This window comes from Thamnophis elegans, chromosome 1 (genome assembly GCF_009769535.1).
Source record: "Thamnophis elegans isolate rThaEle1 chromosome 1, rThaEle1.pri, whole genome shotgun sequence".
NCBI classification, from domain to species: Eukaryota; Metazoa; Chordata; class Lepidosauria; order Squamata; family Colubridae; genus Thamnophis; species Thamnophis elegans.
Window position 1 is genome coordinate 94,607,342 of NC_045541.1, and position 26,064 is coordinate 94,633,405.

The following is a 26,064-nucleotide window of genomic DNA, read 5'->3' on the forward strand; positions in this document are numbered from 1 at the left end:
CTATGAAAATGGTATTTTTGGGAAAATTTTGGATTCCTGGATCATAGTTCATGTCACTTCTAGAAAGGATTCCTAGGCAGGTGCAGGAGGTATTTCAAAAGGGCAGGGGAAATGCCCTTGTTAACCTCAACAGGAGGGTTTTAAACTAAACCAGAAGGCAGAAGACAGAAACAGACTCTGGTAAAGAAGTGATGGCATTCACAATACAGCTCCAGGTAATAATTAAGGAGGCACATACAAGAGCAGATAATCATAAATCTCTACCTGGTTGTTGTGGACCACCAGTGGCCAGCAGAGCTGGCAGCAGATTGGGACAGTGAGGAGGTTGTTGAGGAACATGGGCCAGTCCTGGAGTCTGGGGAAGGCTCTGATGAGGGCCCTGTGTTGGAGGCAGAGAGTGGGCAAGAGCCGTAAGCCAGTTATCAGCTGTTGTCAGAGTCAGACAGCAGTGAGGCAAATTTAACAGCTGGAGCCCATTCCCAGTGTGCATATGCACAGACTTGCCAGATGAAAGGAACAACTAAAGAACAGGGGTCGACTTGGGAGTAAGGCCAGATGATGAATGACCCCTCCCAGAGGAAATAAAAGAGGAGAGAAAGGGGAGTGGAGTTTGCAGGAGACAATAGCAATAGCAATAGCAGTTAGACTTATATACCGCTTCATAGGGCTTTCAGCCCTCTCTAAGCGGTTTACAGAGTCAGCATATTGCCCCCAACAACAATCCGGGTCCTCATTTTACCCACCTCGGAAGGATGGAAGGCTGAGTCAACCCTGAGCCGGTGAGATTTGAACAGCCGAACTGCTGAACTGCAGTCAGCCTGCAGTGCTACATTTAACCACTGCGCCACCTCGGCTCAGTGGTTAAAGTTCACTAATTAGTTCACTAATTGGTTAGTGACTCTCCGAGACGCCTTGCCAAGTTCGGCAGATATCAGTCTGTCAGCTCTCCAAGGAAGATAAGCTCTGTGACTGTAAATCCTCCTCTGAAAGACTTTGCCGGCTGTGAATAAGCAGAATTCACAGTAAATTAATAAAAGGGTTTTTTGCTAGGACAAGGAGTTTGTTTCATGCTCTTGGGAAGCCTTGGTCAAAACACTGGTAGACCATTATCAAATGACATCCAAATAATTCTAATACCACTAGGTGATGGAATTCTCTTGCCAGCTCTACTGGGAATGGAGTCCACCCATAGCTTTAAATGGGCCAGAATTTTCTTTCAAGTAGATGAATGACATTTTATTTAGAAATCGTGCCTTTCATTTCCTGTAATTCTTTGAATGATTCCCTAAATCAGGAGTGTCAAACACATGTCATCACGGTGGCATTCACATGATGTATCCTGACTTTTCCCCCCTTCCCTAAACTGGGCATTGGTGTGGCCAGCATATGATACATCTGGCCTGTGGGGCCCGCCAATTGACAGTCCTGGCCTAAACTTTCTCTCTTTGCTTTTATGTTTAATCTAGGATCTGTTTATGATGTAAGTTTGAAAAGAAATGGGTTTTGCAAAAAGGTAATAATCCAACTGGTTAATCAATCCCAAACCAGATTTTACTGATGCATAGATACATGAAATAAAATGATTCTTAGAAAGTCTTAAAAAATTAGTGGGGGTAAAGTTATATCCAAAGAACTGAACCTGAAAATTCTGGTTTCAGTTTCAGAAAATACTATCTCAAGTGTAATTTGCATTTACATCAACAGAGGAATTTGATTTTACTTTTAATGTACATACTTGGATATCAAGCAAAAACTAAAAGCCAATGTTTGTAATAAAGTACATAACTTTGGCTGTGTAATATCAAACTTTAATATAATTCCAAAATTCAACATAAGAAGAAAAAGAAACTAATATTGTCTATATTCTCAAATGAACCTGAACATTTCAATTCAGAATTATTGAATGGCTGATAGGTTTTTATTGCAGAACTTGTTTTCAGTGTAACCATAAGCTGAACAGATTTCATTTAAACATTGTACATTTTTGCAGGATAAAAATGTGAATTTGTTGGCATGGATGTTCTGCTTTGATAAAAAGCTAAATTAATGGTGTTAACGGGAAGAGGTTTACACAGAATAATGTGTAGGAAGTTAAAACCCACCCTTCTTCTAAAAAAATGAAATACTGTATTTTCCAGCGTATAAGGCGACCCAGGTGTATAAGACGACCCCCTACTTTTCTTGTTAAAATATAGGGTTTGGTCTATAGTCACTGTATAAGACTACCCCTCTTCCAAGGCACACCAAATAGCCAGCCTCCATTTTATTTCGAGAACCTTTCTCCCAGCTTGGAACTGAACCAGGTGGCTTTTCCTTCTAACACTCCCCTTCCCCAAACTGGGCCCCAGATGAGTCGGGTTGGCTTCTTCTGGTGATGGGGGTCAGGTGGGGGGAACAGGCTTCAGTCCAATTCAGGCCGAATATCCGAGACCAGCATCGCTGCTTTGAAAATAAAGGTGGCTCCAGGCCACCTTTCGTACCTAGCGCTTCAGAGAGAGAAGCTGCTGCAAGCATCCTCCCTGCCCAGTAACTCTACCCACTGCCTCAGCTGATGGAGAAAAAGGCGGGGAGCCGAAGGAAACGCCGGGACGTGGATACCCCTCGCTCTCACCAAACAGAGGGTTTTCCTCGTTCGAGGAAAAGTGAACAGCCCACAAACTGCCAAGGCTACAAGTATTGCCTGTATTATAGGGCTTCCCAGGCTACTAGACCGGATTCTGTCTCCTATATGCCCGAAAAACAGAATATGAGATGCTATGCTGGCTTTTTTTTTTTTTAAAGCTCCCCCAATCCTCCGCCTCTTTCCCGAGTCAAAAGGTTGTCAAAAGGTTGCAAACATTGATCATACGACCTTGGGACACAGCAACCATCATAAGTTTGAACCAATTGCCAAGCATCTGAATTTTGATCCCCTGACCATGGGGGATGCTACAAAGGTTGTAACTCTGAAAAAAATGGTCAGAAGTCATTTTTTTCCAGTGAGGATGTAAGTTTGAATGCTCACTAAAGGAACTGTTGTAAGTAGAAGCCTACCTGTACCTTCCAGCTGTATTGTGTCAAAAGCAGATCAGGAATGGCTGTTTTGATTACCTATGGAATTCCACTATAGGAGAAAGTTCAGCTTGTTCCTTTTTAATCCCTGGCCCAGCTTTCCTTGCTTATTATTTCAGTCACCAAACTTTTAATGCGAAGACAGGCCCGCCACAGACACCAATGTCGCACAACACATGACATCAATTGCTAAATTAACGTGATTAAGGCAGCGGGCTGTGTGTGGACACATGCACATGTCTGCCTGCATTGGAATTTCAGCACAGGAGCTACACACACACATACACACACACACTCGGCAGACAGAGCTGCAGCACAATCCCGCATGAAACAACCGAGGCTCTGGTGTCACCTTGGTCAGTTCCCTTCTGAACTTCAATAGGAAGTGAGAAAGGGCCAAGCCGGGGGGGAGGAGAGAGACATTTAAGTCCTACGCTTTCCCCTTCTACTGCACCCCTCTCTGGGGCTACGAGCGCCCCATTTTTCCTGCTGGGCCTCCGCAAAGAGGACGGGGGTGGCAAAGCGCAAGGGGAACCAGCAGCAGCGGAGCGCTCCAAGCCAGCACCAGCAGCCAGCCCGTTAGCTCCTCCGCCTGCTATCAGCAGCGCGACAGCCCAGCCAGGTGGGGAGGCAGTGCTTGGGTCTCCAAGGTGCGGTGCGGGTTGGCAGGAGCGATGGCGCGTAGGAGTGAATGATGAGCTAGGAAAGGCAGCCAGTTTTTTCCCCCAAACAACCTCATTTCAATGAACATGTTTTAAATCAACTTCAATATTGTTCTTTGATTTTTTATACACCAGTTGATGGTTTTGGTTTTTTGATATGGCCTTTCTTATACCCGGCATATAAGACGACCCTTGATTTTTGAAATAATTTTTTGGGGTTAAAAAGTCATCTTATATGCCGGAAAATACAATATCCTGGGAAATACTAAAAAGGCAGAATATTCTATTTCTCTAGATGTAAAAAGGGAGAAACATGTTTTTAAAGGCAAAGTAGCTCCCTGCAGATTCCTGCCACCCCCACCTTTCTCAATGAGCCATTAAAATCTGATCTAGTCTATTCTACATAACAAAGGTAAGATTAGCCTTCTGCAGAAACTCACTACAAGGCATCTGGGAAAATTACATCAGCCAGCAAGGCAACCAAACTTGGACTCAAAGCACAGCCTAAGAATTCCCCTTGCATGGCCCCATGGAAGTCTGACAACCAATCAAAATACAAGATCAAGATCAAAGGGCAGATGGCATAAAACCAGGGACTTTCTCGCTCTCTTTTTCCTCTTCATCCAACATCTTGAAGCATGTAACCCCTCCGTTTCTGTTCATGAGCTCAAGCCATGTAATCCTGTCCACCATTAAACCATCTTTCCAAGCAGCCTCCATGTTTCCAGTGTCTTTTCCCCCACTTGGAACTGAACCCAGGACATTTCTTCCAACAAATGTTAACAGACTTTGTTTTGGAAACCATATCTCTCTGTGTTCAGATATACATCTCCAGAACAGAAATATATGAATTGACATGCTATTCCAGATACTTTAAAGGAATATACCTGTTCTTGACCTTTGGAAGGACTAAGCCCAAGAATCTTTGTATGGCTAATACGTGTTTTGTGATTTCCATTTACTCTCTAGATATGGTGTGCCTGTGTCTTCTTGTAGACTTTTCCAAGATGAAGAATTATAATTATTATTTGCAGAATTCAAAACAATTTATATTTGTATGATACTACTGGGTTCTTATGATTGTTCAGAAGTTAAGTACCAAGTAGTACCATGAAACGTACTTGGGGAAAAGTGCTTAAAATGGCAGTCTTCTTGAGAGAGACACTGAAAATATAGGCAATAAATATAATGCAAATAATTGCAAAAATATAACCCAGCACTAAGCAGAGGAAGAGTAGAAATGATAGACTTTATACGTAGCTGAAAAAAAGGCAGAAACTGAAAACGGTAGTCAGGCTTCTAGTGACAAATTATCCAGCTCAGTGTATATCAGTTAATTTGCATTAAGTATGTGCAAACTTTCCAGATGGTTGTGATGGAGGCAGATGACTGCAGATGTCAACATGGGAATAAATATACTACGTTGTATAATTTTAATAATTTCAAGGAAATCTTGTCAATTATTTGAACATTCCACACTGATATGATCCACATTAGAATACATAAGATACTTACAGATCCCTGACTTAATAGTAATTTATTGTGTACAATCATCTTGCAGTTTCATTTATAAACTGTAACAGGATTTAATTACTGGGATAGTCTCCTCTCCCTACCTGATCCCCGATTTGTCAACTGGTGCCTCCTGGAGCCAATGAATTTCTCCACTCCTTGTTGCAGCAACTGGATTACTATTTTATCCAATCGTATGCTTACCTGTTCTGACCCCCACCTAGCCCATTCAAAAACTACAGCCACACACAGCTGGCAAAGGAATGTTTTTATCAGTCCCAGCTCTTGCTGGCTGCGAGCCCTAAATAAACACAGATAAATTCTCTGGCAAAAGTAAACTACAGCAAAACAGGTTTATATAATTCAAATCACTTATACAAGTGCTTCTTCTCGATGATTGCAAACAAACAGAGACTTGACTAGAACAGGAATGGAACGGAACGAACGTTGACTTCTGCAACTAGGGCGTGGCACCATCAGTCTTTTATCTGCAGATCCTTAATGAGCCATAGCTGCTTGTTATTCTCTCCTGTGAGCATCCTGAAACCACACACAGGAGGTTTCTGTGTCAGAGTCTGATAACAGCTCCAAAGGCTCCTACCGAGCCACAACACTATCCCTCACCGCAGGGCGCTTCCCCCGGGTCTGACAGTCCAGACGCGATCGGGATGGGTTGTCCATAAGATAGGTCCACAATCATTTCCTGTGTGCCTCCTTATATAACTCCCAAATACCTTCAGGAACATTCCCCCTGATCCAATGCTCCCCCGGTATCCGCTGGCCACCACGTCTCTTCCCGTCCTGCGTGGCGTCGACACCCCATACAGGTTCCTCCACCTTCTCCAAGGCCGACCCACCAGCCCCCGTACTGTCAGATTCTGGCGGGCCACAACACCCTGTCCAGGGTCCTCCACCTCTTCCAAGGCCAACTCATAAGACCCCTCGCCGTCGGAGTCTGGTGGCAGCTCCAACAACTCCTGCCGGGCCACAACACTTACCTTACTTACCTAAGTAGCTCCCTGCAGATTCCTGCCACCCCCACCTTTCTCAATGAGCCATTAAAATCTGATCTAGTCTATTCTACATAACAAAGGTAAGATTAGCCTTCTGCAGAAACTCACTACAAGGCATCTGGGAAAATTACATCAGCCAGCATGGCAACCAAACTTGGACTCAAAGCATAGCCTAATGAGCAGGAAGGACTCACTGGAAAAGAGCTTAATGCTGGGAAAGATTGAGGGCAAAAGAAAAGAGGAGGACAAAGAATGAGGTTGCTGGCTGGAGTCACTGAAGCAGCCATTGTGAGCTTAAATGGACTCCAGAAGATGCTGGAGGACAGGAAGGACATTATTCATGGGGTCATGATGGGTCGGCCATGACTTTGCAACTAACAACAAATGCTTACCTTTGCTTTTACTCTGAATTTTTTTTCCAAAATTCAAATTATGCAAAAAATAATCTATTATTTGAAAACAGGGTATCAAATGTTTTTAAATTTGTTTAAATTTATCACAATATAAAATTGCCCCTTGATATGCAGGTCATAAAACCAAAAATTAATGTTAACATTATTTGGAGGTAGACGCAGTTAGAGAGGGCTGATTTCTCAATATCCCATATAATATGTGCTTCTGCCCTTGCTCCAAAGAGATTACAAAAGATTTTATCCATTATTTATTGTATTGCTTTATTTCTCCTTCAGCACCGGGAAAACATCAGGATCCCTTCTTGGTAAGAAAATAATTTGGGCCTGATACATATAAAATTGAATACCTAATGAATTTAGATGAGAAGAATGTGCTACAGAAATTAGTAAACTTGCATGAGCTGTTGCTAAACAGAGACAATATTTTATCAAAAGTTCCTAAGGCTAATATTATATTTGCTTTGATGTTTTTTTTTACTGATTTTTGCACATTTTAATCTTTTTATTAATATTTTGTGCAGGTTTCATCTTATTTGTTACAACCAATGGTCAAAACAATAAATGTAACTGAATTTGGGAGAATAAATGACAGTTCAATAAAAAGTTAAGACACTCCAACTTGCAACTTCTTTGCTGCAAGTCAAGAGGGAAAAAAAAGCACCATAAAAATTAATCACAGCAACAGTATGCACGGGAGATTCTTTACTATTATGTAAGATCTACTCTTGTGCAAAAGAAATTCATCTTAGTTCTTTTAAGTCACTTTTGAAAAATAGTCAGGACACTATTTCATTTTGCATGATATCATTAGAAAGAACCAGAATTAAAATAATTCATACATTGTGCTAAGCTCAGTATGTTGTGCATAGTGGTTTGATTCTTCCAAGAATTTGTTGCCATTCTATGATATAAAATTTTAGGAGCTGTAAAAAGCATACACTTATTTCATTATAATTTTCATGACACATATTTTTGTATGAATGTATTAATTTAGTAAAATTTCATGATGCTTAAAATTTTCCTAGCTTGTTTCACATGAGTTTTAACTTTTCATTTGCAAAATAAAATGTGTTGGTCTACATAAGAAAAAAAAAAGAGGTAAGGTGTCCCCATGGGTCTACATATTACTCTGTAGTTGTGACCAATTTTAATTTTCATCTCCCTTTCTTAAGCCAAAGAGTCAGCATTGTTCAGAGACAATTGATCATGTGGCTAGCATGACATCACGCCTCAGCACAGAGTGTTCAGTGAAACATGGAACACTGCTACTTTCCTGCATGCTTATATGCACTTATTCATCTACTTGCATATGCATGCTTTCAACCTGCTAGGTTGGGAGGAGCTGAGACTAGTGATGGGAGCTCACTCTGTCTCACAGCACTCGGGGCTCGAACTGCCGATCTTTAACGATCCTAACTACTGAGCTACTGCGTCCCATGTTGGTGTTCATAAGGCATTACAAATATAAGAACAACATACTGTGACTTTGAAAACTGAAACAAAAATTCTTGTTTTTGTTAATTATTGTTTTGGTTTGTGCCTATGAGTCAGTTTATACTCCACAAAAATGTCCGTGAGACAGACTATTAACTTTTAAGGCTGTGAAAAGAAAATAACCTGATTTCAGAGGATTAATAGCAATGAACTTCTCACTTCATAAAGAGAACTTTCCATTCCACCTCTGATTTCTTTCCTATCCTCAATGCATCTGCCTCCAAAATGGACAAGACTTTGTTAAAGGTTTTCAACATTACATGCTATTCTTGGTTTTTGTTAGTTTATTCTTCAACATTCTTTGGAAAACTTGGAAGTTGCTCAGACTCTAATTAGCAAGAAAGGGCAAACTATGTTTTCTCACAGTACAAATAGTCCTCAATTTATGATTGCAATTAAGAACAGAATTATGGTCAAAAGTCATGCCAGTTGTTAAGCAGGTCATCACATCACCAATTCATTTTTACATTTTATACAATGGTCATTAAGCATATCACCATGATTGTTAAGTGGATCCATCACAGTTGTTAAGCAAATGCCAAGGTTGTTAAGTGAACCAATTGTCTGCAAAGAATGATTTTTGCTGCAAATTGGAGATAAGCATCACTTCCTGGCAAAAAAATATTGTAAATTGTGATCAAATGACTGCAGAATGCGTTAAATGGCTGCAAATGTAGGCAGGTTGCTGAGCACCCAAAATATATTCACATTGGGGGGGGGGAGCCAGGTTAACAGTCCTTTTTTTCTGTGTGTCATAACTCTGAACGGTTACTAACCAATCAGACATACATTGAGGACTACCTGTAAGAACCCATGTTATTCTTTGTTTAAGAGATCATCTACATATTCAACACAATAGACAACACCTAGCTTATTCAGGAATGCCCTGAATAAACTGGGAATATATCATGTTCACTTTCCGTTATGGAAAAAAATCTAATCCCAAGAGTTCTCTTTAGGGCAAGCTTCAAACGTATTGTTGCCCCAGAACATTCTTTTGTAAGTTTCGGAGTCTTGACATTACTACATCCCAGTCTGCGTAGGCTCCTTCAAGATGACGGGATATTTCTGCTCCTGCCTGATAACTCTGCCGACCATGAAGTAAACGCCAATTATCAAATACCACTATGTCACCTAGAAAGAAGACAAATAATTATTTTAAAATAAAATCTGTGGTAAATATGTCTATACTAATTATGGATATGATGGAGCAGAAAGGCTTACTGATGCAACAATTGGAACTTACTGATGCAACAATTGGAATTACTGAATCCAGTAATTCTCTAAACCAGGGGTAGTCAACCTTTTTATACCTACTGCCCACTTTTGTATCTCTGTTAGTAGTAAAATTTTCTAACCGCCCACCAGTTCCACAGTAATGGTGATTTATAAAGTAGGGAAGTAACTTTACTTCATAAAATTTATAAAGCAGAGTTACAGCAAACCCCTACCGCCCACCATGAAAGCTGGAACGTCCACTAGTGGGCGGTAGGGACCAGGTTAACTACCACTGCTCTAAACACATCTTAAAATCTGATGATTGCACTGGTATGCAGTTTTCTTGGCATTTTTTTTCAAAAGTAATTTGTTGCTGTTTTTTTCTGAGATTTTTTTTTCTAACTTCTATACTCTAGTTAGCGGGCGTCCCCAAACCCTGGTCTGTGGACTGCCACCCCAGTCCTTGGACCAAAACCGGGCCACACATATATGGGATATAGCCAGCATATGAAAAAGCACCCCCTCTGCTCTATGGAAAAATCTCTCTCCACAGGACCAGTCCTTGGTGCCCAAAAGATTGGGGACCACTGGCCTACAGCATTTAAGTACTCTCAAAAACTAAAGAAGTTTTTGTATATTTCTTCCTATTTCTACTGAAAGAGACTTTTAAATCAGCTGGAAAAAAACCAACTGATTACCATTTCATCCAGACCTACCTGGCTTCATTTTGTATGAATATTTATAATCCGTGCTATTTAGGAGAACAACATAGTCCTTGAGAGCAGCATAAAATGGCTTTACTTTTTCAGCAGGTATGTCAAATATTGTATCTCTGGTTGCATTGTTAAAATTGATACGAATCACTTGGCCCTTTTCATCTACACTGTGGAGAAATGAGAGAACAATTCAGGTTATCCTCAAATTTTTCAACAGTTTTACGTATACCAGAAAAATCATTGGTATAAGAATCAATACCAGTGATACTTTATTCACTGGTATTTTAAATGGGTTAGGGTTATAAATCTTATAATGAATAAACTATGAAACTTACAATAAATTAACTGCTAAATGGCAAATAACTGAGAATCTGACTGGTTTGTTTTATTAAAGCAAATAAATTTCCCAAAATTTCCTTATGAATTTGAGATTAGGGAAAAGTTAAATATGAAAGCAAAACTGTCAGAGACAAGTCTTTTGTTTTTAAATTTTGAGGCTTCATCATAGTTTATTCAACTATCTGCTTAGTGTAGCATTGGATTTCTATCACCTCTTTTAATAAGAAGAGTGTCTTAACTGTAAAAAAAAAAGATCCTATAAAATGAATGTAGGAGAAATTAAACCAACCATTTGCCCATTATAAAGCTTCCTCCACCCAGTAGTACTTAATGCTTTGCTGAGGGCTGTATTAACAAAAAACCAAAATTACATGCAGATAAATTTCAAAAATGCAATAATATAATACGGGGTGTCAAACTCATGGCATCACGTTGTCGTCACGTGACGTATCGCGACTTTTCCCCTTCGCTAAAACCGGGGTGAGCGTGGCCAGTGCTAATGGGTTTCATACCCCTGATAATATAACAATGTATTGTAATGTATTATTGTATCATATAATTATATATAATATATATATATACATATACATACTTACATAAGTACATATGTATATATTATATGGATGTGGCTATATCTATCTGTCTCTCTCTCTATCTCTCTGTCTCTCTCTCAATATGATAATAAGAACAGTACACACATTTTAAAAAAGCTGATATATATTCCTGTCCACAAGATGGCAGGCATAGCCTTAACACTTTTTATTTTGTTCAATAAAACCAGAGAGATAGATGGCCATATAAATGTGCTAAATAAATAAAGCAAAAAGATACTTTGGCTTACAGTTCAGGAATAAGGCAGCATCAGATAAAAATATACCGTATAATTCAATGTTACCTACTCTATAATTCTTTGTTTGGCTTGCATGGCAAAATCACAGTAATCAACTCCAGTGTCTGTGAAATCTACAAATGTAGAGGTCAAGATTTTGAAGGCACAAGGATTTTGCTCCTTCAACTTATTGGCTACATGAAATCCATCCACAACTTCACTCTCCCCTCCAGTAGAAGTTTGTTTTATACAATGCAGAAACTGAATCTGGAACAAATTAATAACAGGTTATTATTATTAGTCCAACATTATGCTCTACATTTATATTTTATAACAGACTTCCTTTATAAGGAAGTCTCCTTACTATATAACATGAGATGGTTTAATTCTTTAAAAACCCCAAACCTAGAAACATAGAAACTGTAAAGATTACTTGCAAAACCTTTTGTTTAAAGCTATGTTTTTAAAAATTCTTACAAGCATTTGAAAGTAATATCTTGGTGTGATTCTTGGCATAAATTAGAATATAAATTTTCTTTTTTTCCCCCCATTTCAAAACTTCCCCTTGATTGCCATACCATATGTACTTGTACAACCTCTAAATGAATTTTCAAGGTAACTCCCAAATCTGAAAAAAGGCATCTATTTAATAGCACACAATCTGCTTAATTCATCAAAAGTATGATACCATAGATTGTTTGAAGACCTTGAGTAAAAATTTCCTACAACAACACAAAGACCACATTAATTTCCCCATCTTTGCGGATACAGCAAGAATGGCAGAAATATGGGCAGCATTAGAAGTTCAGAAGGTTATTAAAATACTGAACAGAATTATGTATACATTTTCTTCACTGAAACACCAAGGTTTTCTCCCATGATTCCATCTGAGAAATTTTAAGCATTTCTTTGCAATACACTACATAGTTATTACAACAACAGATGCAGTTTGAGCTGAACGTAATTTAGTACATGGTTGATTTAAAGTGATTATGCAGAAAATAACTCTGTAAACCTCACCAGAATTGATATTCACAAAGGCCAATTTGCACCATTTGGAGCCTCTTATAAATTTAAATAGAATGTTTATACTGAATAAGGGTTCTGACTGCTGAATATGGTAGGTGGAACCCTTTTCATATTTCACTGTTTTCCATTAGGAGAGTTAAATGATGTTAACTTTGCATTGCTTTAGAATCTTCTTAATGCAATGTTACAGTGCCCTACCGTTTTTCACTTTTATATAACACATGGACAGGTTTGTCAGCTAAAACTTCATAGTACGTGACATAAATAACACAATAGATAACACAATATTACAAACTGTGTGCATCTGTGACTACACCCGAGCTGATTAAAATGGATTTGAGAAATACTAACCTCAAACAATACAGTATAGTGCTCTCCTGATGCTTTGATCTTATCAGCCCTATAACTATGGTGAACTGCAAAATATTGCAGCTGTTGTAAAATGACTAAATGATTACAAGGTTGCTTATATCAGGAGTAACATATAATACATTTTATAAACCAGCAGAACAGTGGTGGGATACGACCGGTATGCCCTGGTACGGGCGTACCAGTGCCTGCTGAGAGCACCAGGTACTGTTCTGGTACGATGCTCCAGAGGGCCCACCGGCCCTCCTTACATGTATTTGAGCTGATCGGGGCTTATGTGCACGGTGCCTGCGTGACGCTCTGCCAATAGGTTGTACTTTTCAGAATTTATAGAATAACAGAGTTGAAAGGGATCTGGAACTGTCTTCTATTCCAACTCCCTGCTCAGGTGGGAAATCCTATACCATTTCAGACAAATGGTTGTCCAATCTCTTCTTAAAACTTCCAGTGTTGGAGCAGTCACAACTTCTGGAGGCAAGTTGTTCTACAAATTAATTATTCTAACTGTCAGAAATTTCTCCTTAGTTCTAGGTTGGTTCTCTTCTCGATTAGTTTCCATCCATTGCTTCTTGTCCTGCCTTCAGGTGCTTTGGAGAATAGGCTGACTTCCTCTTCTTTGTGGTAACCACTGTTATCATGTCACCCCTAATCCTTCTTTTCATTAAACTAGATATATCCAATTCCAGTAACTGTCCTTTATATCTTTCAGTCCCCTAATCATCTTTGGTGCTTTTCGCTGCACTCTTTTTTGGGTCTCAACATCTTTTTTTACATAGTGGCAACCAAAGCTGGATACAGTATTCCAAGTGTAGTATTACCACAGCATCATGGTATTTTACACTTCACGTTTTCTTGATTCTATCCCTCTGTTAAAGCAGCCTGAATCTGTCCTCTTCATCAGAGGCACAGTCACCTATTACTATCTGCATTTCATAAATCAGTTCTCTGTTTTTGGACTTGGAGAGCTTGACAATTAGATTTCCTGCAATAAGTGTCTCAAAATTGGATTATTATGATATGCTTTGTGAACTTGGGAATAGTTCAGTGCTGCAATTAGTTCAGAAAACACTAGGAAGATGATTAAGCATGTCTGAGTTCTACTGTGTTAATGAGCCAGCTTCAAGATGTTAGTGTTAATTCACAAATCTCTAAACAATTTGGAATCCGATTAACTCGAATAATACCATTATTTATGTAAACATTCTGGATCTTCAGGAGAGGCTCTATGTTCATGACATAGTTGTAAACTGGGTCCTATGGGAAGTTCTGCTATAGATGGCAAAGTTGGTGTGTTTTAAACTTTGTTTGAAAACACTTTTTTTAATGCTGGTCTTCCCTGAATAATACTCATGGGCTCCCAGCTTCTGCTCTGGTGCCTTTAACCATTATATCAAACTGGCTCTCATACAACATAATGCATGGCTAATCAAAACATTTCTATTACTATGCTATTGGCACCAGAGGTGGGTTGCAACTTATTTCACTACCGGTCCGCTCGTATTTGCGCGCGTGCTCACATGACATTTCTGTGCAAGGGCAGAAGCATCCGGGTGGGTGGGCAGAGTCTCCCGCCACTGCCACTACATGTTCGCCCAATCCAAGGAGAACCGGCAGAAACCCCCCTCTGATTGGCATCCACTTTACTACTGCTTTGTTTTTTATGTTTCTCTTACCCCTGGTGGAAATTGTAGAACAGGGTAATCGGTATGAAAACTTAGCTTCTCAGTTGTGTACGCCACGTTGTTGGCATCCAATTTGTCTTGCACTTGCCAAGTAGGCCTTTATAATGAACAAGAAATGAAAAAAACAAAAGTATAATAATTTGCCTGTAAAAATCTAGATGCAAATTTTGCAGTTCCAAAAACCGAATAATCCCAAAATTAATATCCACAATAAATTATCAATATCTCACTGTTTTATCATTTTATTAATAGCATTTATTAAACTTTTTAAAATGCAGCTAATCATTGTTTGAGATGGGGAGAATAATTATCGCAATCACAGGTGACAGAGAAAGATAGGCTTTGAATAATCCTCCTCCTCTTCTTATTCTTCCTCATTCTTTTTCTTCCTCCTCCTTCCTGCAAAACTACTCTTTCCTTTGGGGGAAAAGCAACTAATAACACATCTGGAAAGGAATGTTCAGATCTGAAATTCCCTTTCCTGAAAAATAATATCCCATGAGCTCTTATTTGTATTCATCCATGTAAACAATTAACTGGCAATGCTTTACATTGCTAATGACTATAACAGTCTATTTGTTTTTCTTTACTGAACACTGAAAGAGATTCCAACCTCGAATTGGCATGCTAAAAAATGCCAATGTACAAATAATAACCAATTCCAAGAAAATCCAAAAAGATGAAAGAAATACACTGAAATACTTGTACAGTACATTTCCCAATATCCAGCATACTTTAGAAAATACTTTCTCTTTACAAGAAATTCTAATACTAGAAGACCAAGTCAGTCATTACATCCAGTCATTACCATATCAGAAGGCTACAGGCCACAAAAATATAACAAGCATCCAAAAAATTAAAATCAAAAATCAATAAATATTTTATGAGGATATGCCAAATAAATTTGTAGAGTGGTATAGATTGGAAGATGTCAATCTACATATCGGAATATAGTAATGTGATGTAACAGAGTGTGCAAACTACTTAATGTCACATGCTAGCAAAATAATGCTTAGGATCATCCAATACAGATTATAGCTCTACGTAGAAAGGGTTATTATCTGTCCATTGGCATCCTTTAGCATGCCAATTGGAGGTTGGCATCTCCTTCAGTGTTCAGAAAAGAAAAACAAATAGAGTCATTAGTGATACAAAGCATTGCCAGTTAATTGTTTAGAAAAGGGTTAGAACAAGAGATATTACAGCTGATGCATGCTATATAATTGCAAAGTCAAGGAGGACCCCAAAAATATGTTAGTATATGTTGTATATATATTTGTGTGAGGGAAAGACGCAGGAGCCATGGAATCAGAGAGTAAGATGTTTATTGTGAGATGACAGCGATTCGAACTTTCCCTGAACGGTCAGGGTATTTATACTAGCACTCAGACCAACTGTCAAAATGACCAGCCAATCAGGTCGCAGCTGGTATTTGCATATTCAATATTCAGCACTCCTTCCCCCCAGTTCTAAAGACTATTTGCATATTCAAACTCAGACTCTCTCCTTCCCCCCAGTTCTGCGCATGCTCGGCCTCGCTGTTGCAAGATGCTGGTGAGTCCTTCGTAGCGAAAATTTGGAACCAGGATAGAAAGCAGGTCCTTTGGGGTCTTTGCGGCGGGGAAGGCTCTCGTTGGTTTGTCGTTGGTTTTTTTTTTTAGTTTTAGGAAGGCTCTTGTTGGTTTTTAGAGTCTCGGACGGCTCTCGCTGGGTCGAGAGGCAAGCGGTGGCCGCGTAGAAAGAGCTTCAGTCGTCCTGGGCTCCTCGAGTGCTCTTTTGAATAAGCGGCGCGGAACTAGGCTTTTGAAGAGGCTAGCGGCGGAGCTGTAGACGGAGGCAAAACGGAGGCAAGTGGATTGCACAGGTGTAGGGCGTGCTCATGGTGTAGAGGCGTGCGAGCAGCTTTAAAGTCAAGGCGGCCGAATCCAGAGAATAACTCAGGTCTGATAGTGTAACGAGGAGTGGCCAGAGGAGTAGGACAGTCTGGTGTATGTAGTGAGTGTGCTAGTGTTGGAGAGGCTGTGCGGTTGTTAGCGGGGATCGGTCGAGCGGCTGCTACCAGAGGGCAGACTTCAGATGCACTAAAAGTGGTTACTGGTGGAAACTTCGGTTACTGATGAAAGCTTCGGCTCTTCAAATTTATGCAGGCTGAGCCCCTTCAAATTTAGACAGGCTGAGAGAGCGTAGCCGGTGCGTGCTAGGTGGCAGCTTGGAGAACGAGGCAGTTCGTTGAACGCGGCGGTTGGAACGAGGCGGTTGGTTGAACGCGTCGGTTGGTTCCTTGGGCCTCTTGACAGCCATGTAATGCTGAGAGTGCCGTAGGAACAGCTGGCGGCAGGCAGGCAGCGGCCCCATGCGCGGTTTAGCCGTCGCGGTCCATAGCTCGTCCCTGAGTAGCGGCGGTGGCTCCAGTCGAGGTTAAGCGTAGAAAGCCCGTCCCTCGGACGGATGGAGGCCGCGCCTAATTGCTTACTCAGGTTGGCTAAAACCGGAGGCCCACGGCGGTGGTTACTGCTGCTGACGCTTGCTGGCCAAGGCGGCGGCTCTGACAGGCCCTCAATGGAGTAAAGAACAGAATTTTTTTTTTCCTGCGTTCATGTTGGCTGATGTTGTTCCCTCGCTTCTGTCTTAGGCTCTGCGGGAATCGCATTCAATCCCACCCTCGTCGCCAGTATTGTAACTTGTGTTTGTGTGAGGGAAAGACGCAGGAGCCATGGAATCAGAGAGTAAGATGTTTATTGTGAGATGACAGCGATTCGAACTTTCCCTAAACGGTCAGGGTATTTATACTAGCACTCAGACCAACTGTCAAAATGACCAGCCAATCAGGTCGCAGCTGGTATTTGCATATTCAATATTCAACAGTATATGTGTTGCTGATTATAAGAAAGGTCCTTGATTGTGTCAGCCACATTATGCTGTGGAAGGTGCTAGGAATCCCACAATACCCCATTGTCTTCATGTGAATCCTATATATAAGTGAGGATGGTAAAACATGGCCAGAACAAACTGGCTCTGGGTTGGCAAAAGAACGGTTGTATACTTTGAGAGAGGCTGACAATATGAATTTGAAGTACATCCACTCCTAGTTTAGGGATTATTTAGCAACCGTTTGTAAATACAATGGTAATAAATGATAATAAAAAAAATCATTTCCCAAGCTTGCTAACTTGGAAATAGGTCTCTTTAGGGAAGTGCTCCACTGCAAAGAAAATCACCTCCGGAAGAGGTAATTTGCTTAAGCAATCTCTTTGCCCTGCCAGGACCTTCTCTAGCAATGGCTTACAGATATAGAAAGTTCATACTGTACATTATTCCATAATTCTGTAATAATTCTTTATTGAATTAGGACAATTCACTGGTTTTTACATGCCGTGTTAAGCCATAAATCAGTTTGTACAACATGGTAAGCCCGGTCAATTTACTGATCGAAGTCTAAATTAAGGATGGATTTTGATTTAGTAGGCTACAATGATCAATGACATTCATAGTAATTATAATGCAAATATGTTTGCATTGATTAATTTCTGACCCTTTCATTTATGGGGTCATCTATTATTTTATTACTTGAAAATATTTTACATTTGTCTTATTGAAATGCTTTTTAAATTTCCATAGTATTTGCCTCTCTTTTAGATATGAATGTTGTCAGATGACACAGCTATAAACTAAACATGGCATAATTGTTTACATTTGTTTCAAAGATAAATACATTCCTTCTAAAAAGATTATTTAAAAATCTATTAAATTCATAATCCATCCTTATTTAAAGAAATACATTAACAACTAGAATCTTTCTGGCTTTGTAATTAATGTTTAGATGTAAAAAGGATTATGATCATTAAAAACCATCCTCATATACTGAAGAAATTAGTTTTGAATACAACAAAATATTGTGCTCAACTAGATACACAAAAGATTTTGTACATATTGATAAGTGCTTGTGTCTTGCCCCCCCCTTAAAACTAGCCATCTTCTTCTTCACAAAGCAAAATTTCTGAAATTTCAGATAAAGTAAGTATGAAACTTTTCACATCTGAAATGCTATAATCTCAAAGCATTGCTGTGTAACGGGTACTACTGTAGTCATATACATCAAGTGTGTCTCCCGCAATCATCCTTTTTGGAATGATTCCCCTGAAAGTCCAATCAAGGGAAAGAATGAGAACATGATTGCCTGCATCGTGACTCATGCACACAGATACAAAATCACACCAAAGGTAGAATGCGACGATTTCACCTTCAGTGTTCACAAGACATTTTTAAAAGCAATAGAATTGCAATAGACGCTTCTTCTCAATAGCAACACATGAAATCAGAAATCATGAACAAAGGACATGGGCCATGTTGCATAGAGAGATTTATGGTACAACAGAATTACAGAATGGGTATTAGGGAGCTAGCTTATTTGCATTCTCCAATGGGTCAGTTGGAGGTTACACTGATGGCTCAAATCTCAGTGATCTGAGACAGGTAAAATTAAATGCTGTGTGAGTGAGCTACAAATTCTTTGAGGGACCCTGGAGCAAAAACAACATAATAAAGCCACTGTATAAACACGGCAGTGATTAACTTAGTTTCCAAAGCACCCGAAGGCCAGACAAGGAATAATGGATAGAAACTGAACAAGGGAGAGATTCAACCTAGAAATAAGGAGGAACTTTCTGACAGCTAGAACAATCAACTAATGGAACAGTTTGCCTTCAGAAGTTGTGGGAGCTTCATCACTGAAAGCTTTCAAGAAGAGACTGAACTGCCATCTGTCAGAAATGGTGTAGTGTCTCCTGCTTGGGTAGGGAGATCGGGTGTTGGCTAGATGATCTACAAGGTCCCTTTCACTCTGTTAATTTTTTCAGTAAGTAAATAAGAGGAGAGAAGGGAAAGAATTTTAGAGGAGCTTCTTTTGCTTTCTTTACCCACTTCTCCCAGACTGCAAAAAAACTATAATAAAGTCAGAAAAGTTTCAGAAAGCCGTATCATGTTTTAATATTAACCACATACCGTATTCCATTTTCTACTCGATTTTCACCTGAATGCTTTGCTTTGATCCAACATAGAAATGAACTGCTTGAAACAGCTTGTTCTTTATTATCACTCATATCTCAGAGAGGGCTGAAAAACTCTGAGCCATATGCAAATTAAAATATGAAATCTGTGAAGCAATTCGCCTTGATTTTCAAACTGAACAAATACAAACTTTTTAGATTGGGCATCAGATAGATCAAACACCTAATGTACCTTACGCAGGTAATCATGTATTGTAGCATAACTAAAACCAGAGAGACATCTTTTAGATCTAAAAGGTTTCAGTCAATATGCCACAATTAAAAACTATACAAGCACGCAATCTTCAACTAGCTTTTATCCATAACAGAAGAATGACTCAAGGTTGGACATGATTTAGTAGGGAAAGTCGTCCATGGTCCAAATATCGAACCTCATCATACTGAAGATGGTATGAGAGACACTAAATTACAGCACGGTGTTTATATGCAATCTTTAGAGGCTTACGACATTGCCATGGTACACAAATATTAAAAAGTTCTCAGCAACTTCTTCTTCCTAAAGGAAATGAACTTGTGTAATTACTATACAACTGAAACTTCAATTCTACCTAAGGATGAGATGTGCAGCGTCTCCCCTTCATCCCCTTTCCTGAAACTTTAAATTTTAGCCCTTTTAACATAGTTCTATTTTATGCTGTTGCACACAGACTTCATTCAGTGCATTTTGCTCCTCTTGTCTTCCCCACCCTCTTGGCTAAACCTCTGTCAAACATTGCCTGCTTAATTCATCACATATTCACTATCCATTACAGTCAACTGGCAGAGATGATTTTTCCAAACCGCTGCTTTGCTATTTTTAACTTGTAACAAACTCTTCTATTTAACAAATATTAACTTGCTCTGGGAATTTCAATATAGCTTAACTTGGTTGGTTATAGTCAATTAATTCAAACCCAAGTAGTTTGTAATTGTTGTAATTGTTTTTCTCTCTCCCTCTATCTGTGTACCTGTGTGTGTGAGGGGGGGGGGGTTGTATGAATGAGACAGATAGACAGACTGGATAGAATTATAAAATAAATAGTATATTTTTCTCTAAATGCAAGGAATGATACAATAAAAATGACCCTTCTTCCTTTTTCTCCCTCCCTGAGCTAGGTTTATTTGTCTAGCTTAATATGTTCTTTTTAAAGATAGTAGACGGGATTATTCAGAAATCATCAGAAAAAAGAGACTATTTCAAAATGGTCTGTAATTTCATGGTGGAAATTCAACATGACATGGCACATCCAGTGCCAATGATTTTCTGCTGGAACATACTGACTTATTCTCTACTTTTGAGAGTGTTTTTCTGCATCCATTGCAGCTTTGGCCATCAGCACTAAGGGGTGGCCTAGAGTTGTTGCATGGGAACTGTCACTGGGGAAAGGCCTTTGGCAAGACAATCAGGTGCTGCCATCCTTGTGACCCATAGGCAGAGGACTAAGGTACACACTGGTTGGTCTTGACCCCATGAACAGCAGTGGGCCACCCTTTGCTTTGCCATTTTCCACAAGAATAAGGAGGTGCATTTGGTGGAGGTTTCTAGTGGTGGGAAAATCTGGCCCCAGGTACCTTAACAGTATTAAGTATCTGGGGCTGCAGATAATTAACAATCTGAATTGGTCTCTCCAGACATCATCCTTAGTGAAACGTGCAAACCAGTGTTTTCATTTCCTGTATCGGATGAGGAGAGCACATCTTTCTTTTTCAGTCTTGGCTGCTTTTACAGAGGCACAATTGAGAATGTTTTAACAAATTGCATCACTATTTGGTTTGGTGGTAGCAGTGCCTCAGATAGAAAGTCCATTCAGAGAGTGGTAAGGACAGCAGAGAAGATTATAGGAAGCTCGCTTCCCATTATTCAGGACAGTGCTTACAAGTGCTATGTGCTTAGAGCTCAAAGCATTGTTAGAGACACCTACTTTACAGTCTGTTTCTGTTGCTCCCCTTTGGGGGGAGGTTTTGAAGTATTTCTAGCAGGACTTTCAGATTCTGTAACAGCTTTCAAAAAAAGTTCTCAAAAGTTCATGAGTAGGGGACTGTCTGTTCTAGCCATTTCCAACCATGGATTATCGATCTCTGTATTGTCTGTGCAGTGTGCGAATTCGGGTAAGACTGGTTAAGTCAATGCTGCATACGCAAATGGAGCTTCCACATCACCTTGCATAAAAAACATGGCTGTGTGTGTGTGTGAATGATTGTTGCTCTTGTGTTCTAATCTGAAAGGAATGTAAATACAATACAATAGCATAGTTGGAAGGGACCTTGGAGGTCTTCTAGTCCAACCCCTGCCTAGGCAGGAAACCCTATACCGTTCCAGACAAATGGCTATTCAACATCGTCTTAAAGGCTTGGAGTGCTGGGACATTCATAACTTCTGGAGGCAAGCTGTTCCACTGATTAATTGTTCTAACTGCCAGGAAATTTCTCCTCAGTTCTATGTTGCTTATCTCCTTGATTAGTTTCCACGCATTGCTTCTTGTTCTACCCTCAGGTGCCTTGGAGAATAGTTTGACTCCCTCTTCTTTGTGGCAACCCCTGAGATATTGGAACACTGTTATCATGTCTCCCCTAGTCCTTCTTTCTCTTAAACTAGACATAACCAGTTCCTGCAACCGTTCTTCATATGTTTTAGTCTCCAGTCCCTAATCATCTTTGTTGCTCTTCTCTGCACTCTTTCTAGAGTCTCCACATCTTTTTTACATCGTGGCGACCAAAACTGAATGCAATATTCCAAGTGTGGCCTTACCAAGGCATTATAAAGTGGTATTAACACTTCACGTGATCTTGATTCTACCCCTCTGTTTATGTAGCCAAATCTTATAGTCAAGGTTTGGAATGCGTATATGTAATCACTTTCTTCTGTTTGTTTTCAATAGTTTCAGACAGAGGAAAAAGAAGTGGAGAATTTTTAGTTGCTAACAAGACTAACCAATATTATCTAAAACAAAAGAGGGGAATCTATTAACAGTACTTATTGCCTGGAAGCCTTTGAATATACTGGGTTTTGTGGCTTTTCAGCAGATTATTAAATGTAAAACTTGCAGAAATTTCATTGTTACAATAACTCTTAAATGAGCCACTGGAAATACTGGGGATCTGCTGGCCTTTACAGAAGATACCCGAAATAATTTTCAAGTTGTCCTTTTTCTTGTAATGTGAGAGTCTACTCTAGATATGCAGATTTTGGAGACATTACTAAAATCGCAAACAGACACAGCTAATGTGCATTTTTAAATCAACAGATAAAACTACCATTATTTGGATAACAAATATCCAGATGACCACTTGGTTTCGCCAAATAGAGTTTTGTCTTTGTTGCCATCTCCTACTCATCTGAAAGTGGCTAAATTGCTGTTTTATAAACTAAGAGGCAGTGAATTCTAGGCCTCCCTTTGACATGAAAACCAGCTGGGTAACTGTAGGTCAGTCACTCTCTCTTAGACCAATCTACCATGCAGGATTGTTGTAGGGATATTAAGAGGTAGGAAGTCTATTTGCCACCTTAAGTTATGTAAAAGAAAAGATAGACTAAAAATCTAATAATAATAATCATCATCTGGATTTTGGCAGTCAGATATGATAATTCTACCACAGAAGCCAAAGTTTCAACTCAGGGGTCAGCAACCTGCGGCTCTGGAGCCGCATGTGGCTCTTTCATCCCTTTGCTGCAGCTTCCTGTCACCAGTCGGCTCCACAATTGATAGGGCTTTCAGTTGGGACAGGTAGAGGAAAAAGGATGCCACACTAGGAGGAGACTCTATGGTGGGGGAACTGGACTTCCGGTCGGCTCCATAATTGAACAGGAGGCTTCCATTTAGGGCTTTTGTGGATCTTTTGAGTGTTTAAGGTTGCCAACCCCTGGCCTAACTCAAAAGACACCCCGGTTGTAGAATCTGAAAAAAGTATAATCATTTTAATATTGTAAGCCTCCCAGAGTTTACCATGTGGTAAGATGGGTGGCCCATAAATTTAATAAATAAATAAAAATTTAAATGACAATAAAAGTCACACAAAATATTCTCGGCATTTCTACAAGACTCTTTCTGCTGAGAGAGTTAAACATGCTTGTGACTGTGACTGATAAAAAGTGTTTTCCTGCATAAGCCTATTTCTCAACAAACTGGAAAATATGTTTCTACTGCACATTTGAATTAAACAGTCACATTTCTGAAGGATATTATCAGCATTTAAAATGAAGCTTCCCATAACCCATATTAACCATAGCAACAAATTCTGAACAGATGTCTACAGGCTGCTTTAAGATTAACAAGAGAAATAAGTTGAAACATAGGAAGAACGAAGTAGCGATAAGACACCAAGGCTGGAAATCAATGGCTCTGAACAGAGATATATAATCAGTTTTACACGAAATTAGACTTCTGAAGTCTAAAACCATTATTGCAGGTGGAAAGCTTAAATGATGGATTTAATTCCTTTAAAGGAGATACAAATTTTATTAATAATCCATAGGGCCTCTTATCACATTGGCTAGTGTGCCAATATGCACATATTGGGAGAAATGAGACCTTACTCTAATTAAAGTACACTTGTTTTTAATTATATCCAGGATACAAAATGGGAAAATGAAAATGCTAATCTATAGTACTTAATGACCTCAAAATGTTTCCAATTATAACTCTCATTAGCTGAGTCTTGCAGGGCAAACGATCAAAGATTCTGGGATTTATGGGAAACTGGTTCTAAAACTTTTTACTGTTAACTATAGCACTGCGAGTTAAAAAATTTACATTTATTCTATACCAAGAATTGGTTCACCTGAAATGTTAACACCATGATTTACTTTACATCATGAGCAGCAGTCTGCAAATTCTATGTGACTGACAAAATCCTTTTTGTATGCTTCCTGGATCTCCCAAAATTATATTGCTAAATTTCAAGGGCAAAGTGCCAAGAAACAGTTTCCTGCTGTTTCACATCTGAAACAAGACAAAAATATACTATAAGCTTGCTTGTAGGCTTAATACACCAATATCCAATTAATATATGGAAATAAACATAGTTTTGCTATTATCTACTAGTTATCTTGATTACTACAGCTCAGATATGCTAATCATAGCTCAGATAAGGAAGTCTGCTCTCTGCTTTTCTCCTTGGGTTGGTTGTGAGGATATTAAAAATGTCTAATAAAGATTAATCACAGCTTATTTTAAACTTCTGCTGATGGCAATGGTAGGAAGTTGCCTTGTTTCAAAAAAATATATATCAAATTTATCATTTTTCCCCAATCAAAACTGGTAAATTGCCATTAATTAAAATGGACTTCCTAAAAATAATTTCCAAATCTTTCTTAACAGTTGTCCTGGTAGACGCAGAGCAATATAGGATTCTTATCTGTCTGGCTATTGTTAAGGTTAAACCATGGTTTGTGTTATACCTGAATACTGAAGCTGTCTCTGGACCAATTGAAATGCTGTTAACTCTACTAGGATCTTTTCTGGTACTAGTAATACCAAAAACGTTGAAGAAAATGGCAACATAATATTTATATACATTTATTCTTCCCCACCCCCAAAAGTGTATGCTTAGACATGGCAGACAAAGCCACATCATTTTTAAAAATGTAACAACTTACCCATAAAACGTGAGGCGAAGGAAACCAATGCGTTGTCCGAGCTTCAGAATTTCTCCCTGTTTGATAGCAGCTCCTGTTAGAAGTACAATTCCCACCTTTTTAAGGGTAACCAACCACTTGTATGCCCTTTCATCACTGTGCAGTACTTCTTCAAAGTCCATAGTAGGGAGTTCAAGTTCAGAACCCCAATACTGGCGCTCTGCAAAAGAAATATATAAATCAATTATTATGAATTATTTTATTATAAAGAATTCCATTTTATTCTATACTGATCAGACTGGAACTTGGGTTTTGTGTTCAGTTTTCGGTATCATACTATAAATGCAGACAGACTGGTTCCGAGAAGATCAAGGGGGAAGAATCAGTGAGCTAGTCATGTGAAGGGAGATTGAAGTAATTGTTAATATGTACACTTGCCCAGGGCAGAATGAGTGAAGAAGGACTTCTAAATTATAAAACGCTGTTAGAAAGGTTTAAAACATCTTTTTCATCTTTCCATAGAACAGTAGGCAAAATAATAGATTCCAGTTATAGGAAAATAGATTATAGGTCATTTTTTTTTAAAAAAAGAAACAATTTGGCAATGGAAGGAATTACTCAGAGAACCAGGTTGTTATGTAGTAAGTTCTTCCATGGCGGATGAATAGCCACCAACCTGATGTGCATCCCTGAGACACAGAAACATAAAACACTGACAGTAGAAAAAGACATTGTGATCCATCAAGTCTTCCCTTTGAGTTTTTTTCTTCTTAATTTATGTATTTGTTATTTTTAATTATCTTTATTTTTTATTTATTTATTTTTTTAAAAAAAATGTCAGATGAGACCTGGGTAAGCTTCGAGGGAGATTGCCTTGCTCACAGCTATGCCCATCTGAGTTTTGAATCTAATACTAGCTGTGCTTCCAGAGAAAGAGGATGGAATGTTAGTTGTTATTAAGGAGGTCTCATGAACTTTTAGAGGTGCTGTTTTGCAGGTAATTGAAGGTGTGATTCTCTGGTTGAAGCTCTGTTGTAGGGAGCACTTGGAATTGTTGCTGATATATTAGCTTCCCTGCTGCGTGGTAACATTCCTGCTCGACCTGGTACATTTCATC

At 39.2% G+C, this 26,064-nt stretch overlaps 1 protein-coding gene across 2 annotated transcripts in view; it reads right to left on the bottom strand.

Annotated features, from left to right (window-relative positions):
• Window positions 1–7,118: 7,118 nt before the first annotated feature.
• BBOX1 (gamma-butyrobetaine hydroxylase 1) overlaps window positions 7,119–26,064 on the bottom strand; it is a 39,494-nt gene continuing 20,548 nt past the window's right edge. For both annotated transcript variants that reach the window (XM_032224504.1, XM_032224495.1), the window contains exons 5-9: window positions 24,969–25,167; window positions 14,319–14,424; window positions 11,318–11,514; window positions 10,080–10,246; window positions 7,119–9,279 (exon numbers count right to left, since the gene is read on the bottom strand). In XM_032224504.1, the coding sequence (XP_032080395.1) occupies window positions 9,113–9,279; window positions 10,080–10,246; window positions 11,318–11,514; window positions 14,319–14,424; window positions 24,969–25,167 (836 nt within the window). In that variant the 3' untranslated portion in view covers window positions 7,119–9,112. The remainder of the gene's footprint in view (window positions 9,280–10,079; window positions 10,247–11,317; window positions 11,515–14,318; window positions 14,425–24,968; window positions 25,168–26,064) is intronic.